Genomic DNA, 24,749 nt, shown 5'->3' with positions numbered 1-24,749 from the left:
TGGTTACAATTGGTCACGCGTTGAGCAAACTACGTTCGCAGTGACGCAGCGTCAAGGTTCAAGTGCAGTGTGCCTAGAATCTGGAAGACCCCTCCTCCCCGCATTACCCTAACGGTTATATGTTATTGCGTATTACCTGTCCCACTTTGTACACTCGCTGTCTTACTCCACAGGGTCCACGCAACGCAGGGTGCTGGAAGGTGTCAGGTCGAGATTCATCAAACGAGAGTTATGATAGAATGACAGGCAAGCATAATGCTGGCAGTGATATCGCATTATTTACTATGCACTGTTATTGTTAAATCATGCACCTTATATGCTATGTGGTATATGCGGTTATCAGACAGCTAGTACATGCGCAAATGATAACCAATGATGCTGGAAGTTATGTTAGCTGAGATGCATACGCAAGGGAAGCACATAGTTTGCGCCAGACGCTAAAGTAGACACACGCGTATAGCTACACTCTTCGTGTGCAAGAAGAGAGTCCTGCGACAAAAGGTTGCAAAGCAGTAGCATCAATAAATAATATAAATAAAATTAAAATAAAATAAAAAATATAAATAAATATTACCACCGAGATCATCCTCCACTTCTCTGCATCGAAGAATAGAAAAAAAAAAAACAATGACGATATTGTCAGACGAATAATTTAGCCTGGAGATGCAGTTTCGTGCATATTGGAAGTCGATTTGTTATGTGGAACTTTACACTCTCTCTACTACTCTCTGTACTACTCTCTACCGCGGACAATTCCCCAAATAACATCAGAGCAACTTGTATGCACGCAATGCCACTCTTCGCAGCACATTTTAAGATAAAATTCTCAAGGTGTCTCATTCTCTAAATGTCCTCAAGGTGAAACAAACCTCCAGGACCATCCATTTTTAAGGCGGCCTGCGGTGTTTACGAGGGAATAAGTCTTACGTTTGGTTCCACGAGCGGATCAGGCTGGGATTTTCTTACCGCCATCAGCAGAGACGTATGCGTCCAATAACACTGGGATTACATGGGGTGCCTACGTTCTGCTTCCGCACTGGCTTAGTTTTTCCCCTATCGTGTAACTGACCACTAAACTTCGTAACAGTAGCGCGAACCTCTGAGGATCGCCGCTTTCCTCCTCTCGCACGCGGTCTACAACACATTGCCTCTTTCATTGGGCTTTCGCTACCACGTGGTGCGGAGCCTCTTTCGTAGCCGCCATTCCCGCTGCAGAATGCAGGATGACGTAGGGAGTGCCAATGGTAAACTATAGGACTGTGCTTGTTTCTGAGTCCCCCTGTCAGCGTTTCATGCAAAAATTAGCTGCTGTCCGTTCGGGTGTCATACCCGGTATGCCGAAGGCAAGAACTTTCTGCGTTGCTTTACATTACAACGGTATTTATGAGGGAACGCCACCATCTCAGCTTTGCGAAGGAAGTGATTTGCAGTCGTCCATTCAGTTTTGTCGAGCACACACCCTTATTTTTTTTTTATCTTAGCTTACTCATGCTGTCGCCGTGCAAAGCTTTCATCGTCAACGCATAGTCACATTGTGCTTCCGGTTGCGCCGCTGTAGTGAATTTTTGTTTGTGTTCGCGACCATTTCACGGATGGGTCACACTTATGCGGTCATTGAACATTGCATCCATGCTTGAGAACGTAAAACAGTGCGGAGTATTTGACCGAACAGTATACCGTTCTCCTGTTTGTAAATCAACCTCACAGAACAGTGTCGTTTGCTGAAATTCCTGTTGACGTGTGATGCCTTTTTGACGGGTACTTTTTTTGTCCCCAACCACTTCACTTTATTCAACCAAGTTGAACCAATTCGTTTGAGCCAAGCAAGGGCGCTGTTTGAAGTTAGCGGCTTTTCAATGCGTTAAAAGCATGGCGGGCCGTACAAAATTTCAAGATTGTTCGAATTAACCCAAAGTGTGGCTTATGGGAGCTTTAATAAAGAACAGCCTAATTACTTAATCAATGCCTTACGACAGCTACTCCTACATCTATTCTTATGCCATCGATATGTCTCAACTATGGGAAAGATACTTTTTTTTCCCCACAGTATATGCTTGCTGAAACAACAAATAACTGAGAAGAAAATAGAACAAGCAAACGAGTATGAGTTCGTCCTTCAAACCAGATTCCTCAATGAGGAGTTTAAAAATTTATAAATAATAATCCGTCCAGCGGTCATCATCCACAACGCGTGTGATGCCTCACCGCAATGTATCTGGCTCATTGCCACAAACACGTGGGCGCTTTATTCCATGCGTTTGTTTAATTATTTTTCCCTTGGTACTTCAGTTCTCATAGCGGGACTAAATTTCACGAGGTCATTCGACGAAAACATATCCAGAACGCGCAAACAAAAACAGTAACGCCCTGCTTGCTTGAACACTGCTATAACACGGCTGTCGTCTGCTACGGTGCAGTCATCCTGGCGGTGTCACTGTCGAGGGAAAGGGAGAGAAGAGAGTGCATGGGGGGAGGGAAGGACGAGTTGCCGGTACTTTTAGTATTCAGGGACTTTAGATACCACCACTTCGGCGCCTAGCACTTCCGATATCTTGTGCGAGAATACGGTTTCACACGCGCTCCAATAGGCGCATACACCAAAAGTGGGTTAGACAAACAAGGACTAGATTCCGAACTTGGCACTGGTTCCTTTTTATTGTTGCTGTTGAGTGTATGTGTGCGTTGCATATGTCTCATAACTGTTAGGTAACGATTTCCTTACATTATTTTTTTCGCGTTCGGAAGGGTAGCAAACTCTGAGAGCATGGGACAACTGAAAGCTCAAACAGAACGGAACGGGTTGCTATTGACTTAGAACATTTGTGTCCATCGGCATCCCATTCAACGTCAATGCATATCATTTGCTAAGATTATGGAGACGGAGATTTCATTTTCAGATATTTTACCCACGTGCTGTTCATCGCTTTCGAGTAACCGGCCCCACGCTAAGTGAGGCAAGTGTAGCTCCATCCGCGGCGTTATAGCGCTAAACACCACGTGACATCCCATGAACACGTGACGGCCCTATAAAGCTACAGCGCTCATGAAGGCGCCTGGCACGATGCCAAAAAACAGCTCCCGCGCGTGATTGGTTAAGTGGCGCTGGTCCCGAGATTAGGGCGATCGCCCTTTCCGCGCCACGAATGGGAGGTGACGCGGGTTCGAATCCTGTCTGGGGTTTTCCCTGGGTTTTCAGGCAGACTTTACAGCCGAATGGAGCCACAGTTCCCTCTGAAGTCAGCCCAGGACGCATACTACCCCCCTGTCCCCCACTCCTTCCTGCTGTCATCTGTCCTCGTCTGTATGCCACTCATAGCCACAGTTGCTTCGCGACGCTTATATGGAATAAAAAAGAAAACCCGCCAAAATATTTTGCCATTTTTCGCTATTGTCATCCTCATTCAGAACCCGGTCTCGTATTTTCGATTATTATCTGTGACTTCGATGCACCAAGAGAGAGAACGAGACGCGCGCACGTTCAATAACAATCTGTTAGGATCCGTCTCGGATGCTGAGGCCATTTAGTATGTCTTCGCGGATATGGTAGCACTAGAGGCAAAAGAGAACAAGCAAAATTACGTCAGAAATCGCTGCGCAGACTGTCACTGAAATGCGATAGCATTTAAGAGCTCATTGTAGGCATTCTCCGATGATGGACCAGTACAAGCAACACCACCTGGATAGAGAAAGAAGCCCGCTTGCTCGTCGACGTGACGTAACAGCCAATGAGGATCGTGTCTTCAACGGCCGTAGCCAATCACGAACGTGCTTTCAGTGGCCGTGGCCATGCAGACGAAGCACCGTCGTCTGCGAGTTGTGATTGAACGTCCCCGCGCACTAAATGGGACAACTTGGAAATAAAGCGCTAAATCATCCCAATCTTTCTCAAAACTGATGTTCTGGAAAGCGTCTTGCACCTTTTGTCTAAATATTAGGTCTGCAGGCTCCAGGTGAGCTACAATCATTTGCGGGTTCATGAATTCGCAGAATGATGAATCGTAGCAGACGAATCCTGACTTTTATTTGAAAGAGAAAGAGGAGGCAATGCGTCTAGGTGGTGTTGGTAGAGGCATGTGGAGGCTGAAGTAGCTGACGTACTTGACCACCAGGGGCGAAGACGTTGCTCTTGGCCAGTACCAGGTCAGTCATTGGAGAGTTTTAGACATCGCGCTATCAACATCAACAATCTACTTTGGGGACGTAAGGGATAGCGTCGGTGGTTCTGCGCACTGTGCGAAGCACTCTTTCTGCTATGGGCGTGCGCCAGAACCATCAACGCTATCCCTTACGTACGCAAACGCGATAGCGTGTGATCTACTAAAACGCTCTATTGTGTCGGAGTTCATTGAGGCTGTACACGTTACGGGGCCCTATGTTGTTGTTGTCCATGGCCCGCTGCATCATCCTTTCGGAAATCTCGAGAGTATAGTAGGTAGAGATGATGGATAGTAACTATGGGTAGCCAGCGTGCTTGCATTGTAGATGAGGTTGGTGCTCTAAGTAGTTTTCGCGAGACATTCTCGCCCGCTGAACTTGTCGCTTTTTACACAAACCCGGTTTGCGTTGGTTGCCCCCTCGCACGCAGTTGACGCTGCGCCTCAACACGCTTACGTTTGAACTGGAGAAGTTCCTCCGCTGCGTTACGATACGCCACACTTCCTAACTAATAAACTGCTTTACCTGTCGTATAAATATGTTACCTGTGTGATAAACTGATGCATGTTGACTTAATGTCTCGTCACGGGCATCTGAACTACTGTTCTATGTAACACGTTACTTTTGCTAATAATGATGGAACGACTTAGTTACTTTGCAAAAATGTGACTAGTAACGAATTTCATTACAACAATTGGTAACTCGTTACTTGTTAATTTACCCTCTTCCGTTCCTTTTCAATATGAACTGTATTGTGAAGCATATCGACATTTCGTAAGCTTGTAACGCGTGATGATGTGATCTGATTGTCCACGTAGAGATATCCCGGAAGTAAGCCAAATGATTTCTTTTCTGTCTCCCAGCGGCTACCCTCGAATGAACTTCTGAGCTCCTAAGACGATATTGTGAAGTACGCGAGCATTCCATGTGGCGGTGTAGGTTTTCACGAGAAAACGCACTGATGATAGATGAACATGATTAAGAACGCGGAGGGACAGGACGGCACACACACACGGAGGCGTTCAACTAGCAACGGATTTTATTTGGACACACAACGCTAGTCAGGAAAGTCCCGTGCAACAAAGGCGACCTCTACTAACACGCTCTACACATTCCCGGACTGACGATATATGATGCTGATGATAGATGATGCTGCTGATGTGATAAATGATGCTCATTTCGAACGCCACTTATTTCTGAAATTTCTGAAAGGCAATTCAACGTCGTGGAGCATCTAACATCTGTATCACCGCTAAAATACATATCTTGCGTATATAATCGTATATTGTTATCCTATTGTATTTTATATTACAACACCATTATATATAATTGTGTTGTAATTGTATATAATTGTGTCGCAACGCCGAAGGGTAGCGAAAAGCTCTAGTTATTCTCGTGCCCCGTGCTTAACAGTGAGGGGTGGTCAGCAAAGAAAGGACGATAGCAACACGAGCGCCCTCCCTTTTCATTGTTTCGTTATGCGCTACAAAGTGCACAAGCGCGAAATTTCGACTCGAGGAAGCCCAGTCATCTATCATGTACTAATGCGTGCTTGAACGTTCCGGCGTGTCCAGTAAATTTGCTCTGCGTAATCAAAGCTGCTATTAATTTTGCGCAGTCCATTAAGTTGAGATAATTTGCTTCTGAAAGTGACACCGTTCTTTTGTTGCAAGCTCGTCTGTGCTGAAGACGATTTCCTGAGTGTGTAATTCCAGAAGCGGCGGAATGTAGCCCGCGAATCAAGCAAAGCTTTGTCACACGATCCATTTTTAATTAGGCCTCTCGTGTGTACAATTAAAAGTTAGTGTCTACGAAAGTCTAGATCGTCTAGAGAAGGCTGAAAATGAGCTTCTCGAAGAAATGGAATCTTAACCCAGTTGACTCGTCTCCGCTGCAGTAGTCAATGCAGTTGTCCCATCTTGACGCTACCAAAGATTACGATAAATATAGACGTAATGCGATAGTCGACCCTAACCGAACGTGTGCCAAATGAAAAGGTAAAACTTACTGGCCATCCTTTGTGCACTCTTAAAAATGAACTTCACCGCATAGCACGCTCCTAGCCAACCATTATCTCGAATGATATCGTTATCTGCCCTGATTTGTTGAAAACACGGGGCGTATGCCTTTTCTGTGACAATTATGAACAGCATAAGTGTCACAGAAATGGCGTACGCCCCCCCGTTTTCAACAAATCAGGGCAGATAACGATATCATTCGAGATAATGGTTGGCTAGGAGCGTGCTATGAGGCGAAGTTCATTTTTAAGAGTTTTCCTGGGTTTTCCTCAGACGCATTCAGACATATGTCGGCACAGTTCCCCTAGAAGTCGGCCCAGGACGCACATTTCCCCAGGGCGTCAGTCGTGACGTTGCCCACATACGTGAGGCCAACAACGGCAAGCCCTTTCAACATCACCACCACCACCACCATCATTTTTAAGAGTGTGGGTCACGGCCACTTACACTGAGCAGGAAGAGGAAGAAGACAAGAAGAAGAAGAGGATAAGGAGGAGAACAGTGCACGCAGTTCGCCATGGCTTTTTGCACGTCTCGTCCTGGTGTCAGCATGCTTGTTTTCGTATATGCCGTGAGTTCTTCCTCAGCTTAATGTTGTTTGCTTAAAAGGAACGGATGTAGTTCTGTATCGGGACCACTGGCTTTTTTTGATGGCAGAGGGCAGATAGCGAGCGCATACTAGAGGCGAACAATAGATGTAATTGAAAGAGCCTACATACGGAATCTAAAAATGTAAGATTTGTGTGGAAATGTGCGCTAGAAGTTTTTCTATGCCGGTTCAAATCACGGCTAAAGCGCTGCACGGAAAACAGCGGGAACGGCATTGTAAAGCCTGAAGCCGCCATTCTCTGAAAGGTAGAGAAGCGGTGAAGTTTGTTTGGTCGGGTTAGCTTCGCTTACGTAGCTAGGTACATTTAGTCTATGTTAGGTTCCTCAAGAGCCTCAAGGTGTTCCGGGGGGGGGGGGGGGGGTTGGAGGCGAAGCCCAAGACGGTGGCGATATTAGACTGTCCCTCCTTTCCAAACGTGGCGGACTCTCTAGAGAAGTTGAAAACATGCGGTACGTTTAGCGTGGATTGCCAACGAAGGCGCAACTGTTGTTGCAACTTCGTTCGAGCAACGGTTGCACGCAATTGAAGTTCCAGAGAGTAGTCTCGTTTCACATGGTGAGCAACTCGACGCATCGTATAGTGCCTAGAGGAAATGTCATGATCATCATCTTCGTCCAATCACACGAGAGCAAGAACTGAAAATATGGTTGACCATTTGCATTGACGTATTCTGGAATAGATCCTCGTGAAATATTTTACATTTATTTATCGTATATTGTATTGTATTTGTAATTGATTATATTGTTTATTGTATTTATTTATCAGTATTTTACGCCAGGGGAGTTTCCGTGCTGAGCGTTGTCTTCGTAATTTAATCTGATTTACGAGTCGGGAGTGACGACACGAGAGAGGGCCATTGCGATTGGATGTGTTCGGAGGAGGAGCCAAGTGATTGACTGGTTGCGCCTGAAGGTTGGGAGAAAAATCGCTGGTTGGTGCGATCCGTGATACAACTCTAGCAACCAAGTTACAGAACCCGTTCTCACGGCGCAACCTAGTTGAGCTTCACCAAGGCTGCATCGTGTGAATGGACCCTAAGTTTTTGTTAATTTTTTTCCTGTTGGTCTTTGTGTCAGTCGCTCGCTATTTTTTTCAGGTGATGCCATTTTTGTTTCTAGCTTCATCTTTTTTTATCCATAAGTGCGCGTACGGTACTAAATCCATGTATCCTAATGAGCCTAATATGCATAGTTGTACCACTTTCTGGCTTTCTTGGGAGAAACTGTCTTCAACATGCTTCGTATCGGCCAGCTTGATCATACAGGTAGAGTTCGTCGTGAACTTCGTTTTTGACAGAAGCTCAAGACGCGTACTGCAACCACATCTTCTCTTTCAGAAGTAGCTCCAGAATACGCCAGGGCCGGTCTCCACGGTCTCTTCCGACTTATGTGCATCTTTATGTGCTCCTTTTGGATTGTCAGCGCCAACAACGTAAGATAAAGATTATGAACATGCATCCTTGTAACACATAGTTTGTAATTGGAAGCTCTCATCTGCCTGGACGCTAGCTGCTGTTGCTTCGTCGTTTCGTTGCTCTTGATCTTGATCCCTTTCTCAGACACTATTTCAGAATGCGTAGTATGCATCAGGAAAAGCTGGACGCTTGTTTTTCAAGGAACATCATAGAAAATCATTGCCATGATAACCGCAAGTTAATCGTATCATTTCATGGCTTACAATTGGAGGATTAGAAGTTTGATTTCTGCCGTGGCGTCAAGCGCCCTTTGTTAAAGAATTCAAAGACTTATATTTCCTTTAAATTTTGATCAGGCAAGCCAGAAGTGAATTTTTGTGTATTATTTACGGACTCCTAACCAAACACTTTTTTCTCTCTCTCCCTCTTGGTGATGGTTTGTGATCTTTAGCGCTGTCATGCAAGGGTACACCAAAGTTACAGCGTGCGCCAGCTCTCCGATTCTTCCCAAGCATATTTGTCTTGTCTTCGCCTGGCCAAATGATATTTGTCTTGCTCCGTAGCCAGGGGTCGGCACTGGTGACTGCCGCTCACTCGATCATACTTAATCACTCCTTACTCAGCTCACCAGGCTAACCTTCCCTACCCCATATTCAACAACAACAACAACACCCTCTCCATACTCAGTACTCTGTTTGCGCACTCAGACTCACTCATCCGGCTCCCCGTCTCAGGCTGAGCTCTCTGGTTGCTCACGCACGCGCGCGCGGAGCTGCCACGGATCCCTCTTTGCCGTCCCACCTCGCAGATCCCTATGTTTGTGACACATGCTCTGATACAGCGTTGTCATGCGCCCGTGTTGCGTCTCTTCCTATAGACTCAGCTCGTTAGGCACACCCAGCCAGCTATAATGATCATTCTCATGAGTGAGTTTTGTTCATGCTCACCTCCTCGTTTGCTCACTCACGCTCATGAATTATGCTCATGGTTACCTTCTCGTGTGCTGATTCATGCTCGCATGTGGGCTCATGCTCAGATTCTCGTTTGCTCACTTATACCCATTCATCTTGCGCTCATCTCTCCAGTTGCGCACTCATGCTGAGCCCATTCGCTGCACTGAGCTTTAGTGAGCGTGAATAAGCATGCTCACAAGTGCATTTTGTCGAGGTATGCCCGCAACACTGCACAATGCGTTCACTTTCTATTTGCATTCATCATCATCATTCATCATTATTCCCCGTCATTCCCCGTTCATCATCATAAAATGAAGTTGTTGTTGTTGTGTTCTATTTGCCCCAATACATGCTCAGTATTTCCGTTGTTTCTTGAAGGACGACATGCGGGGAATGCGTGCAGCTTTCACGTTCGTTATGATCCGCTGCCTCACCTATGCCATGTACGCTGCATGTGACGCCCTCTACGAGACTTTCCTTATGGTATGCAATTTATAGTGAGAAAATATGCGCATGATGAGGAATCATATCCCTGAGTTTGGGGAACACGACGGACGTCACGATACGTAAAGGCACACAGGGATATGCATTCCTCGCCCATGAACCAGTTCGCTTGTTCACTTTTCGTCTCTTCTATGTGCATGACGTTGACGCACATGATGCACTTCTTAGACAAAAACGACGAGAAAAAGCAAAGATGACAAGCTTCGATTGGACAAGAAACGTGCATTCAGCGCTTTGCGACTGAAGTGTCAGGAATTTGAAGTCATCTTTTTTATCAAAAAAAGAAAAAAGCCCTTCTCCTTTAGCATTTTGCTGAGTGCTGGTGATGTGTTTCGGAACCTAGAGATATTTTTAAGCATGCAAACTGATAGAAATTTTGAAATAACTGCTTAGCATTAATGTGCGAGGTTGAAAGAAAAATTTGTTCAACGTTGCTGCGCCTTACCTTTCGGCACAAAGATGTATACTAAACATTCACCTAGTGAAGGTAATGACAATACTCGAGAAGCGTTAATCGCAAATACTGATTCTTTAACATTTACAGCCAGATACGCTTCTCAACCACATCGCCTTAGCGTCGACGGTACGTGCATCATCACATGTGTGATAGCTATAATGTGATAGTTAACAAACCAAGACTGGAAGTATCGTTGTTCAATGGATAAATCACTCTTGCAGATTCCACTGTACATGAGATTCTCAACAGCGACTTTTGAGTTTCTCTTGGACGTAAGTAGGCGACGTTCAACCACACTGGAACTGAAAAAGTTCGGTATGTCTACTCACGCAGGCATTTCTTTTGACTCGGATGCGAGCTTATTATGACTTGGCGTCACGAATTGCCTGTAGCACCGCAGCAGTTGCAGCGATACAGGCGTCTGGAGCAGCACTCCGAAGTCCACAGCCCACTCCAACGCCTCAGTGACATAAAAGAAACGCTATTAAATCCTATTTAACCTCTCAGTATCGAGTCGACTGTTCAATTTTCGCCCCATGTAGGCTGTACGAATACCTTGGGATTGTACCTTTTCATTCTTGTCTTCCCTAATTTCCTCTCTTTTATTAACTCATATATACTCACTATATATAAACTCAACTGTCGGCGGCACAAAAAGGTCTCTAATGTTGTGTCATCAAGACATTTTTTTCTTTACTTTTTGTGTTTCCTCTGCAAATCCCATTTCACTTCTCCGATGTGATAATGGGATTATGAAATCTCTTTATCTCATACGCCAATAGGACCCTTTTCTTGGGTTTAAAAGACTCTGAATGACTTTGAAAGACTCTACGAAAAATATGCGCTGCCCGAAATAGCCTGCTTCTGCTGTATTGAAGCTCCCACTTCATTACGTGGCTGGGCTTTTGCGCCTCTCTCAAATTGGTTGTACATGCCGAAGTAGTTGGCATGAGTCTGTTCTACTCTCATGAGATGGGATCGCTTTACGCCGCTTTAATCTCATTCCCAGTCGTCTGTGTTGACTTTTATGATGTAACGATACATATTTTAGGAAACCGTAGCTTTCGCGTAGACTTCCTACTAGAGTATGGTAAGATGCTTACTTACACGTCTTCTATGGGTTGAATTGTCCAACAAGGAAAAACAAAAGACGTAGTGACGGCAGGCAGTCTCCTCATGGCGGGGAGTCCCACCTCTATGTATATGATATATATTTCGTTCCTTGAACTGGATGATTAGATATTTCTTTCTCTAACATTGGCTTCTCGTGGGAACCCAGTGCATAAGTTCCTTATAAGAACTCCTGATGAGAGATGGGTAAAGGTTATGGTAATGTTTGGTCTAAACTGTAACAACACTGTGAAAAGCGAAGCTACTCTTGATTACACTGTGGAATACAAAAGAAACTCTATGTCAGCAGAACTTCGGCTCTCATCCCTTCAACCCTTACTACTGAAGAGGCTATAAAGCCACCTTTTTGCCTGTTCAGCGGTTCCTCCATGATTATGCGCTGTCCTCTGTGCATGTTCTGTAAAGCATGCTTTGTCTGCCTAATTAGGTAGTAACGAGGCGAAGCCGAACAACTGTGAAGGTCACACGGACAAGACAGTGATTGGAAGCTATGTTCAACGATGTACGTTGAATTCAATCACTCACGACTAATTAGCACGCTCGTTAATAGCGTTCTCAGTCGACGCTATTCTAGTATGGTTATCTAACAAATAGCGGACGGACCGCATGTAGTGAGCAGAGGGCGCTCACGTTGTGCTCATCGCAGTGTGTAGCCTACTTGAAGCAAGACCAATAAAGACACGGGCTTTCGGGACGGGTTCGCGACCAGGCAACATGCGTGTCGTGTCACGTCACTACAGCTATCGCGACCTAATCCATCTAATTACCTCAAGACATGCAAGGTGTGCTCCGTCAATCTACTGTCTTCCTGAGTCACGGGCACCTTAATATGAGAGGTCCAATCATTCGCCAAGAATGCCGTCTCTTTAAGTGAGCGTCGTTGATTGGCACCTAATTGTAGGTAATTATACGCGCATCTGACCTAGATAGCTTCTTCTACAAGTGACTACCGCGAATGGTAGGTACATGTGCTCGGACCCTACAACTGAATGGGTTGCTTCTTCTTTTCCTGGAAAAGCGACAGGTCGTGTTCTCCTACACATTTGAGAGCAAGGGAGGAAGCACTCTTCTAGCGGAGGGACAAAATAATGACCTCCATATCTGTCGTTTCATTGGAGCCCATTTCTTCGTGCTATTTTGGCCCGATTCTTCTTTTAAAAATCGCAACAGCGCCACCGCATTGAAAGGAAGAGATGTCACCATCGCACCGTGCCTTTCTAGCTTCCACGACTAAAAACCTGATTACCGTAATTTCACGCGTATCAGCTGCACCGCAGGTAAGCCTCAGGACGCGTTTTTAGGAACGTTTTTAAAATTTCCTGGCACATACTGATGCGACTGATTTGTGCGACAAAGGAGACGATAAGAAGGCCATAAGCCCTGTGGTCCATACTCCGAGATCGGCACAGTGTACAACAAATGATGTCAGTTCTAGAGTTCTAGAACGACCGGATTGTGCCTTGTTGGGCGTTTTTCGTGCATTGGTGGGTCAGTAGTCTTCCAGAAGGCGTGAATCACTGTCACCACTTTCGTTAAAGCTGCATGAGGGAATGCACCAGGACGATCAATCTACTCGAATGTGGACCCGTCCCTGTTACGCACTGTTCGTGCATCGGCAGGGCAGTGCTGTTCCAGAGATACTGTCGGCCCTTTCCAGAGATACTTTCGTTAAAACCGGCATCGGTGGATACGCCGCAGAGCGCCCGTGAGAAAAAAAAAATCGCGCATAAGCATAATACGCGAGAAATTACGGTAGTCAAAACGAACGAAGAAAACTTTCCTCGCGAGGTTGCTAGTAGGGCCATAAGGTGAACCATTTCACTTAGAATATACCGGCGTTGATTGCAATTGATAAAATACATCACTATTTTTTCAATAGAATTCCGTCTGGAGTAGGCTCGGATAGAGTGCCTGGAAATGGCTTTATTTTGCCAGATGGATTCCTTGAGTGGAGTATACCCAAGGGAAAGTGTTCCTCCGGAATTGTTAGAACTAGGAATGGACGAATCTAATCCTCGAGTCCTAGGCAGGGATTCGGGAATCGAATCTTTCGAGCCCACCAACCACGTCTGTTTGTTTCTTTTTAAAGTTGGAGCGTCCGGTTCGCCGGAAGCCTGATTGACCAGCGGGTGTTTTCTTCTTTGTTTGTTTACATTGCTCTGGACTGAAAGAGTTCAAGCAGGAGCTCTTGCACTAAAAGTATAGAAGTAACATGGTTTTGACTTTGATTGTTTCTTAGGTTTATGGAAGGAATTCAGACTCGAGAGTTCATGTACTTTCTGTAGCCGATGAACAACATGTTAAATAAATTACATTTAAGAAGTATATAGGTATATTTTCTCCTGAGAGTGAACTATATTATTGAGTTTGTTTTTCACTAAAGAAATATATCAACGATGAAACTCCCCATTCATCATCGCAAAATAAAGTTGTTGTTAACAAATATATCAAGTTCTGCTTCAAAACACTTTTCACTAGAAGAGTGTTTGCCTCTGGCTTTTTCAAGCTAATTTTTTTTTTTTAAGGAAGGATTCCAAAGATTCGAGATTCATAAGATTCGTGGGTTCGCGGAACCTTCCTTAGATTTGAATTCGTACAATTCTGGAATCGTCCCATCTTTAGTTAGAATCCATAACACAGTGGATGTTATCCAGTAGAAGAATGTCCAGAGACCCGTACACAGAGAATCCCCCATATAGACAACATGGGCTGAAGGCATACGCAATACATATGCGAAATGCGCACGTGCGGGGTGGTGTGCGGTGATTTTTCGAATGGGTTAAGCAGGCCCTAGTCTATATGCCCAGGCAGTGCAATGCATTGAAAGTTGGAACGCACATAGGGGGTAGATGGATAGGACGAGGCTCGTTGCTTGTGTGTGCAGCTCTCTATGGAATGAAGAATCGCACAAGTATGACACCTGCCACTTGACCCCATGAACCTGAAGTCCAGATGCGTGTCTGTCAAGGACCAACCTATTCTTGTTTCTTCTTAGAATCGCACTCATCTAGTACAGCAATTCGAAAACAGGGACTCCCAGGAACGCAAGGGTTCCGCGAACGACGTCCTAGGATTTCGCAAAGAGAATACCGTCGAGAGAAACTAGAGTGCGTACCCTGGTTCGCCCACGGCCAGTGCCCACGGCCAGTCAGTGCTTGGCTCGCTACGGAGTGATACGACTGTCGAGCTGAAATTTGTGACGTATCGTTTTTTGTGACGTAAAAGTGCCGTATCATTTTAGGCAGTCAGTGCAAGACTATTTCCACATTTGTATCAACGACTACCCAGTGTCTTCTATGCGTTTTCAACATTCTACGAGTATAGAGACGAGCATTCTGCAGTACAGTGTACCTGAAAGCCAAGTAGTACACAAATACGCTAGACGTGCGAGCTGATAGCAGAGTTTGACGGCGTAACACGAAGGATAGACAGAGATGCTGACGAAGCAATGGGAACATCTCACTGGCATCATCACTGCTGTCCAGAATGTTTATTTATCCATTAATTGTACCCTCAAGGCCGTTAGGCAAGGTTACTCGAAATTAAATAATGAACTATTTGTGCATCTGGCCCGCCTGATCCAAATTGAATTATTGCGCAGTAGTAGATCCCTCAAAGTTGCTTTCGCACGATCATGGGTTCCCTCGAATAGCATATAATTTGAGAACCACTGAGTACAGTTAACAGACGGGCTCCATAATGGTCCATACGGATGCAACAGTCGTTCTCCTCTCATTTGAGATCTTATGAATTATATAGATAAGCACCGTACATGAACACAAAAGACATTTTTGGGGTGCAAACCTCAACCTTTCATGTTAATATTAAAGTCGCTAGCGAGGAGTCGATATTTCGAACACAAACTGCTCCTATATTAGGTGAAACGGCTTCTCATTTGAAGGTTCCTAGCATAATGCCACCCGAGCCATGGACCTTGATTTATCAACTGGATCTTTAACACCTGCTGCGCCTAGACATTTCAATTTGTCTTGCGAAAATCCGTATGATTCAGCGTGTGTGGGTCAGGAAAAAAAGAGTGTGTCAAACAAAACAAGATTGACAAAAAGAGAGAGAGAAAAAGACGCTGTCTGACAGATTTGCTCTTTACTTTACTCTTTAATTTACTCCTTAATGTGGTTTGTAATATACGGCTCCCAGAAAACACGGCGAGATGAAAACCGAGGGAGCATGTAATTGTCCTGCTGCTGTACACGCCTCCATGCGGGTGACGGCAACGCATTTGATAAACGACCCAGATTTCAAGGCGAGACAGCTTCATTCTCTATTCGCCTTTCCGCACTCTGCCGCGTTGACCGAGAAAAATTGTTTGGTTATATGGGAGTGGGTAATATCCCGGGTATTGGCATACACGGTATTCCGACGGTTGAAGAATTGCTGGTACTGATCACGACCTTACAGGGTTATTGGATGTGTAGGTCTTGGCTGAAGGCCCATGGTTATCTTTAGAAAGCGTAATTCGTAGTAGCATGAATATTTTTAATGTGTTATCATTAGGAGTGTCAAAGTGGGGAAAGCTGTATGCATGTATGTGTGAGAGAGAGAGAGAGAAGTGGGAGAGGGAGATGGTGAAGCCTCACCGAGGCAGAGGTATAAGTGGAGATGTAAAGGGGCGATATGAAATTGAAGTAAGGCAGTAAAAGGTTACCAGGTACTTGAAGGTAATTAAGAGTAATTAAAGGTAATTAGAGGTAAATAAAGCAAGAAAGTTGAGTTTAAAAGTAATTAAATACAAGAAATATGTAATTAAGAGAAAGATTAAATGAAAGTAAAGATTACCGAAGGTAACCGCAGGTTACGGAGGGTAATTGAATGTAATTAAAGGCAATTAACGTAAATTAAAGGTAAATCGAGAATAATTCATGCAAGTAAACGTAATTTAAGGAAATTAAATGAAATTCAATATTACCTCAGGTAACCTGCGGTTATCCGGTATTTAAAGGGTAATTGAAAGTAATTTAGGCTAATTATAGGTTAATTAAATGGACTTACGTATAGTAATTAAGTGTGGAACCGGAAGTCAAGTATATACCAGAGGTGGACAACAGGAAGTCAGGTTAGACCGGAAGTGGACAACCGGAAGCCGGGTTTAGATCAGAAGCGGATACCCGGAAGTCAAGTATAGACCAGAGGTGGACAACCGGAAGTCAGGTTAGAACGGAAGTCAATACCGGAAGTTAGGCATAGACCGGAAGCGGATAACAGGAAGTCAGGTTAGACCGGAAGTGGACAGCCGGAAGTCGGGTTTAGACCGGAAGCGGATACCCGGAAGTCGAGTATAGAGCGGAAGTTTCACAAAAAAATCCACAAATGACTGGGGGTCACCAGTGTAAAAGCCGAGAAAAGGCCCTTAATGCTAACGCATTTCTCTGGCATTTACCGCTAAACCGCCACTCTTTTTTCTTTCTTTCTTTTTTTTTTCTTTTTTTTGAAGTACGCTATACGTATTTTTGTCACCTTCCAATCTAATCGCAGCATGCTGTGGGATTGGACATCACTAGTTTCTTCTACGCTAACACCACTTACATGACATGAACTTTGCTCTTTGTTGGCTGCTTCAAGGTTATGCCTTGATTGCAAGGTTTCCAAGGTTATGCTGATGACTGGGAAGTGGAAGGTTCGAATCCTTGCCTTGTGCTATACTTCTACAACATGTGGGTTAGGCGAGACGGCCTTGTGATCACAAGTGCGCTTTCGAGAGCAGTGTGCCATGGTCGAGAATGGTAGTGTCATATTATGTGGCGACATGGGCGGCAGAGTCATGAACTTCCGTAAGGTTCTGGTAGCTGCATGACCAATAGAAAGGTTGAATGGCACGACGGCAACAGCCGACGTGTTAAAAAAACAGTACGTGTAAACGCTTTCCTTTGTAAATGCGACTATTTACAGGTATGTCAGGTACACTCGAAGGACGAAAATTAAAGTAATATAGTGAGACCAATAGATTCCCTAATATAATACACTTTGTTACATTGCTGTGCGTACTCCAAAGGCCATAGGACAGGAGTCGTAATTGCACTCCTTTCTGAAATTACATAACTTTACTGATGCGTGCCAAGAACTACACAAGCGATATATGTCACAAGTCAAGAAGTGATTTCTACAGCTAAAAGCTAAAAAACCACGTAATACGGTCTTGGTATCCAAGCAACACCTACACCTACATATTGGGGCTCAATTTGCTTGGGTTTTGTAATGTTCGTAAAAGCATACACAGCCCTGTTGTAATTTACGCACTATGCTCTCGTGTTAACAGAGTCCTGACGTGAAACAGTAATCCAAGGAAAGTGCGCGAACAGAAAATCTTGGTACATTTAACTCGCTGAATGTATGTTAGGCTCATCGATGCCAAACCACAAAGAAACAAGGCTAGGGCAAGGCTGCATACACGTACATATGCCGTCTATCATCTCTTTCACGGTTTCAGCGGTTACAGCAAACTGCAAACCCCCTTGTTCTGCTCTGACGTCAGCCTTCCTTTGTTCGCCCTCTTTAGGAATCGTATGCGTTTCCCAGACGAAAATCACCGCCAACGCTTTCTCGATCTCTACCGCTTTTTCGTTTTTTTTTTCCAAGCCCCTGTTTTTTTTGTGTGTGTGTGTGTGTGTGATGAATGAACGGGCACTTTAACTTCATGCCTGCTACCTGTTTTGTAGCACGAAGGTTGTTCCTCGTGATATTTAAAATTCATCTTGAGTGCATCTTGTATCATGCATGTTGCGCTTTTTTGTGTTAGCGCCGCGAAGAAACTGTGGCTATGAGCGCCGTAAAGATGAGGACAAATGGAGATAGGACAGCAGGAAGGAGTGGGGGACAGGGGGGGGTTAGGATGCGTCCTGGGCCGACTTCACGGGGAACTGTGCCGACATTCGTCTGGAAAGTCTTCGGAAAACCCAGGGAAAACCTCAGACAGCACAGCTGGTGGTGGGATTTGAACCCACCACCTTCCAGTGAGCACAACACCAACGAGCGAGACGGCATGTATGTTGCTGATTCGTTCCACTATGACGAGAAAATTGCCGCGTATGAAATAAATATTTCAGAGTTGCAATAGAAACAAGAAAAATATAACTTTTAATGTGTACTACATTGTATATTGATCTGAGCAGTTTGTATAGCACACAGTTAGGTATCTGCTTTGATGCGAGGCCGTATAATTCTTTGCCTCTACAAGGAAAGAGTAGAAATCGTTTTTCAGGAAGTTACTGAGATATAAACTCAGAACGTTCGTCAATTTGAATTGACTCTATGCATGTCCCTATGCACGTTACGTAGTTTTCCTCATTCTGTTCTCATTTATTCTGCTTCCATTCCGTTTCAAAGCGTCGAGTTTTGTGTAGTTTCCCTTTCTTTTCGTAATAACGCGTCCTGGTGTAGCTAGTCCCGAGTGGCTCGAGAATAACATCTACATTTTTTCTTTTAAAAATCAATCAATCAATCAATCCTCATTCTGTGTTACGGGAGCCTTTTAGTAGGAAACTCTGTTGACACCGTAGCATAGATTCCTTCTTTACATTCCCGTAGTGTGGAAAGCCTGAGTCTGGGCACAGCAAGACGAACAGGACAAACACACGACAAGGACAAACATACAACTCAAGCCAGCAAAATTTTTCACAGGTCAAATTATAGTGTATAAGTATGACTCGTGAGAAAAAGATGAGCAAACGTTATGTGTGTCTATTTCCGGTAGATGTGCCTGGACTCAGTTTCTCCACAAGCTGGCTTGAAGCTATGCCGTATACCCTCAATTACCTTCCCATGTATGTTGTATCTTGCGTTCGATAAATAAACCACCGTATGTATTTAAAATGAACAGCAGCTGCACTAAAAGAAGGCATTACGGCGGAGGTGGCAGTAAAAACCATTTCGAACAAAAAATTGGATTCTGCTTTTCCGCAAACCTTTCGTCCAAGATTTTATGACTTTGCGTCACTTGATGACCAAAGCGAGCTTTACTCTCAGGTTTCATACTCATACATTTACAATGAGTTACATATGTTGGAGGCCGTTCTGATCTGATGCACCGACTCTGGCGCTCATGTTGTACTTGATGGCCTCTCCAGCTGTGGAATAAGCGAAATCGTTACGGATATACATTGCCCTGAAAAAAAAGAAGCCCTATTATAAGAAAGAGCATTCTCCTGTGTTACTAGTGCGGCGCACATTTCTTTTTGCCGTTTCTTTATCCCCCCCCCCAATCATCCCATATACTTCCACTACCTCTGTCGTCATTCGCAACTCGCCATATCAAACCGGGGAGCATATTGGAAACGATTTGGGAACGATCCCGCAAATATTTACTTGCCTTCCGCAGACTTTTACAAGGCCGCGCGAATAGTTCTTCTCGCAACGGAGAATAGGTGTGGCGAAAAATATACGAGTTTTCTGTCGTTCATGCAAAGTAGATGTAACACGATAAAGTGGGAAAGGAATATGCGTAGCCACGTTTCCACGATTTCGCTGTCGCGTTTAACGCTGTACGTATTGGATGCCGTTGGAATTGGAGGAACGAGGGTAGCCTTATGGTTTGTTTCATATTTTTGTCCTTTTTATAGCTTTATAGCCAAGGAACTAGAGCAAGGTTTGGGTGAACTTTGTACTCGTTTAAGTTTCGTTATGTGCTCTACTCTTGCATTCAAGTCATCCTTCCAGGTTTAGAATGGTATGTAAGGAGAGTTAGTAAAATATGCAAGGAGTCTTGGAAATCAATCTTGGCAGAAACTCACTACGCATTGGAGAGCAGTACCAAGCCATGTTGGAACTGGGGGCAGAGGAAAACACATACAGCGCTTCCTGTCAACTTGATACACCTACCTGAGAAGTCCGATTAACACCGACGTATCTCACGCAGTTTTCTGGCGTATTTTCTTAATGTGTACGCAGTAGTTTGCTCTTTTTCTTCTCTGCGCCAGCACGGCACTTAAAGAACGTTGTTGTTCAGTTACTGGTAGTAATCATACAACTACTCAGGTGACCAGACTGTCTAATTTCAGTTTTGGGCAGGCAAAATTTCCTTTCCAACGTCAAACTCGTTTATGCACTTTGTACCAATAGAGGAACTATTACATACTTTCTTTCCCATTCTAATTAATATGTTATGCTTTGTTCTTATTGACCCTCGGTGGATCGCTGTTGCCATAAAAATTATGCTTCCCCCCCCCCCCCCCGGACCAATTTACTGTTTTGACTTCATGGTATTTCGCGTAAACTTTGCATTAACCGATAGTTATTTTACCATTTGCCATTATAAGAGGTTTAGATGATGCGAACTTAAACAGAATCACGCTTGTCAGTCAGTACACGGTAGCGAATGTTGAACAACCGCACGAAGAACGTTCTTCACAAAGTTGAGCTATACTGTTGAGCTATCCCACGTGGCATTGTGTTATACAGGCAGCGCAGGGTACAACATCCGGTTGTGCACATTGTGCTATTTGCCTTACATCTTTACGTATATCATACTAGTACTATAAAGTTTGTGACGAGATAAAGTACACCCACGTTTTGTTTGCGTACGTACGGCATTGTGGCTATACTTTATCGCTACACACCCTGTACTCAGTCTGAGCAGCTGTAGGTTTCTGCGATATTTTTTTTATAACGGCGATTACCAGTCTTGCGCAAGCTTCTGCAAAGCGTGCTTTGCCTGCTGCACTTTCGCGCCATGTGGAGAAGCTTACTTCCGTTTCTGCGCCGTTCATGTTTTAGCATTTCCAAGTGAGGTATCGTGCCGTCCTTCGTTGAAGAGTCAGTAGCAGATGTTAATGGGCGTATGGTACACACATTTTATTTGCGCGTATCATGATCATGCAGCAAACGTTATAACTCGGTGTACAGTCCTAAAATGTTGCAGCCGAGATATGGGCATTGGTGCTTACGGTCAATTCCTGCCGTATGAAGGGCGGTCTGAACGCTTCTGAAACCATGAACCGCCATTGAGCCAGTATAAAAAACAGTGACTCAGTATTTTCCTTGCAGGCACAGAGATAACGATGTTCTTAGTAAAAATCGCAGACTTTTCCAAACGATATTGTTGCTCAGAAGTCACATAACCTATAAAAGCCGCGAGAAGCTCAGTGTGACGACGAATGTTGAATAAAATAAGATCTAAATAACTGCTTACAAACGAAATCCTCCTCCTTCATACACTCTAAGAAGAAAAAAGAATTTATTTTAGTTATTTTGGGAACTTAATGCACTGCCACAAGAAGTAGACCTTTTCGGGAGTAAATGCATGGTAGTAAATGAATCTCACAGAGTGGGTACTGTAGTTTACGCCCCGTTCTAACAGTCCCAAATACATAATTCGTTTGCATGAATGAAAATACTTTGAACTAAATCGTCAACGTGATATGTCGAGGGATATACTAAACTCTTGCGACATCCATATCGGGCACAATTTCGCGAGAGATAATCGCTAACTATAATTTCCTCTGTGTGGGAGGAAAACTGCTAAGTTTGTTAAGTTATAGTCTTATTCCATGAAATTCGCGAAGAGCACATATTTACGTAAGCTGCTGCATTGAGGAGGCGATTTGCGAAGTTCAGCGATGATATTTGTAGTCCTGGGGAGTAATATTTGGGGCCTATGGGACTAAAATGGGGAGTAATTGCAATGTAGGGGTCTTGAAGGTGCAATTAATCTCCAATTCACTCATTTTTTTAGACTATATGCAATTGCATCACACACTTCTGCGAGGGGATAATACACGTTTATTCGAAGAAAAAAGAGAAAGGGAAAGGGTAAAGCTCAGTCACTCAAAGATATTCCTTGCTATTCAACTGGAAAAGAGAAAGGAGAGAAGTAAAAGAACGGAAGAAAACGAAGAATGAACAAGATCAAAAGGTAAGAGAAGGAAACTTCTCTGGCAGTTTTTCACTGAGACATGCTAATCCGTCAACCATGCGGTCTATGAGTATGGAACGTTAGCGAGACGAAACCCACGTTTTGGAACAGCTTGAGACAAAGGTTCACGGAACACCGGGACGTCGCACTTCTCCATTGGAGCGACACCATAGCAGCAAACAGGAACGGGCTCAGATACTGAGAGATATAAAGCGTTGCCGGCCAGCCGTTTCTTATTCAACCACTTCCTGATAGCTGGCAGGCTGGCTAGCTAGCTAGCTAGCTAGCTAGCAGGGAGCTGCTCCAATGAAGGAATACGCCAGCGCCATGTTCCGTAAACTTCTGTCCCGAACTGTACATCTTCGAGGGCCCAGAAGTTCTAAATAATCTTGCTCATTTTCTTTGTACACGTGCGATAACGTCACGTTTCTCACGTGAAATTAGTATATTTAATGTACAAATCAGGAAAGGCAGTAAGTTGGTGCTGGTAAGATGTCGGAAGTTTGCGATAGGCAGGGTCATTGAGCGACATTGCGTTTGAGTCGAGTTGGTCTTCAGTAGAAGAACTACCATTTTGAAAGCTGCTAGCAGACATCCTTAAAAACTGTTGTAATATTCAGTTTGCGGACCACTTCTGCTTATGGAATTGTACGACTAATGCGTGTTTGTGTGAGGGTTGCTTACGCTTTGTGATTTTTCTTGCTGGTTACCTGACTAAGTGGTACATAAATAGTCTTCCCGCTTGCACTAAATATTTTCACGCTACACCGTATGAAATAAAGGCGCTGATTTATCTAATGAAGCACTAAGCTTATAAGTGCTCGTTCGATAAAGAGTTTAAGCGTCTCAAAGGCTGTCACGCATAGGCAATGTGACAAGCAGGATTCATGAAGACACACGTTATCGTAAACAACTGGATACTGTGCCACTAGACTTATGCTGGCGCGTATATCGTCAATTTATATAAAAGCAGCTTCTAGCATCTTTCTGCAGTCATTACTTCGATAATCGTTTTGGTGTCTGCTCACGATATGCGAACGTCATTTAATCTTCATCATACAGGTTCCCTTTGAAGCTCTGTGACACGTTTGCGTATAGATATGCAGACGAGTCGACGCGAGCGCCTTCTAGGCACAAACACAGTACGTAGAGCCTCTGAGTGCTTAAGGGATGCAATTAGCAAGTAATTCACGCTAAAGACAATGAGTAACAACAAGTGTAAAGGTAGCACTATTGAGCGGGTAACGAGAAGGGTCCAGGTTCACCCCCCCCCCCCCCCCTGACACGGGCACTCATTAGCTTTTTCGTGAATTACTTGTTGACGTTTTCGTAATTCGTCGCTGTTCTTCACGTGACATTTACGTTGAAAGGGTCTGATTTAGAGAGTCATATCTGCGTGTATTTACCGTTACGTGAATTTGTTCTGGGACAGAGTAGGATGTCTGCACAGTGGAAGAGAGGTATGCATACTTAGCCTGTGATGTAATCTTCATCTATTGATGATGATGAAGATGGACAGGACTAAGTCGGTCTAGCTATCCCAGTGCACCCACGTAAAGCAAAAAAAGAAACAGGAAAAAGGGGAACGGCGGTAAGAAGAAGAGTTCCGTCGGTGACCTTTTATCCAGCTGCCTTTTATTGTGTGTTTGTGTTTTTATATGCATGCCGGGAAATAGAAGCTCGTACGTGGGCGCTAAAACGAAACGAACGTTCAAGCACATGCTGGTGTCCTATTCAATTCCGCGCTTACTCTGTCAAGTATGGAAACAGTTTTTTGCCTTTCTCGATGTATCGTATTTTAGCCAAGCATTCGAGAAAGGATCTCAGCTTTCGCCCCGAGGGCTTTGATTCTTTTCGTTTTAGCTGCTGCTTCTACAATCGTGTTTTAGAGGGTGCTTCCTTCTCTTGCTTTTCTCTTGCTTCGTCGTAAGACACGACTTCCTACGCATTCGTGCAAAAATGCACGAATGCCACGATTCAAACGTTTATACAACACAAAAGCAGAGCGCAAACAGCTCATTACAGCACAATATGCGAACGTGAGATAAGAAGCGGAAACCATTCTTCTCACGCACAGCTTTTCTTGTCAGCTTGTGCACGAGGTCTCCTCTAAAGGGAGACTTCGCAACCAAATGGATTTCTAGCTTGCGGTATTCCCACAGTCATTTCAAACAGTTGCGAAATGTCTCACTTGAAAACGAAGGTAAATCATTAAAAAAAAAATTTTTGGAATTTGAAAAGTCTGACTCCCACAGAGCGTCCATAGAAGTACTTCATTCTTTCTATGGTCGGCCAACGTCACCGTGCATTAGTCAGATCATTCCTGCGCCGTTTCCTGACTCTCAGGAATCAAGGTGACCGCTGTTTCTTTCCATCGGTGTCTGAGTAATCTAAACCTGAATCTTCGTCCATTGTTTTGTTTCGGAGATGTAACACAGAGGCTACGACCGCCGTGGTATACTACTTGTCCGCTCCACGCAGGGTGACGTAACGCGTTGGCCTTCGCAGGGGAAAGTTTGTGTCACTCCTCTCCACGTTCCTGTTTCGGTTTGATTTCTCGCTTATAATTCGTCACATGAGAAAGAAACAAAGTTGATGGCAGGTATACTGTGGATGTTATGCACCAACTACTATGTGCAGCTC

The 24,749-nt window shown here is 44.3% G+C and overlaps 1 protein-coding gene across 1 annotated transcript; it reads left to right on the top strand.

Moving 5' to 3' along the window:
* Window positions 1–6,658: 6,658 nt before the first annotated feature.
* Window positions 6,659–10,617, top strand: LOC135387522 (uncharacterized). The gene is made up of 7 exons (XM_064616681.1): window positions 6,659–6,744; window positions 7,975–8,047; window positions 8,120–8,214; window positions 9,529–9,633; window positions 10,199–10,237; window positions 10,333–10,383; window positions 10,445–10,617. Exons 1-7 carry the CDS (start codon window positions 6,691–6,693, stop codon window positions 10,577–10,579), a joined length of 552 nt encoding a protein of 183 aa, XP_064472751.1. The 5' UTR covers window positions 6,659–6,690; the 3' UTR covers window positions 10,580–10,617.
* The last annotated feature ends 14,132 nt before the right edge of the window (window positions 10,618–24,749 follow it).

Source organism: Ornithodoros turicata, chromosome 3 (genome assembly GCF_037126465.1).
Source record: "Ornithodoros turicata isolate Travis chromosome 3, ASM3712646v1, whole genome shotgun sequence".
Classification (NCBI taxonomy): Eukaryota; Metazoa; Arthropoda; class Arachnida; order Ixodida; family Argasidae; genus Ornithodoros; species Ornithodoros turicata.
Note: the sequence above shows the minus strand (reverse complement) of the source record. Positions and strands in the feature narration are given on the sequence as shown.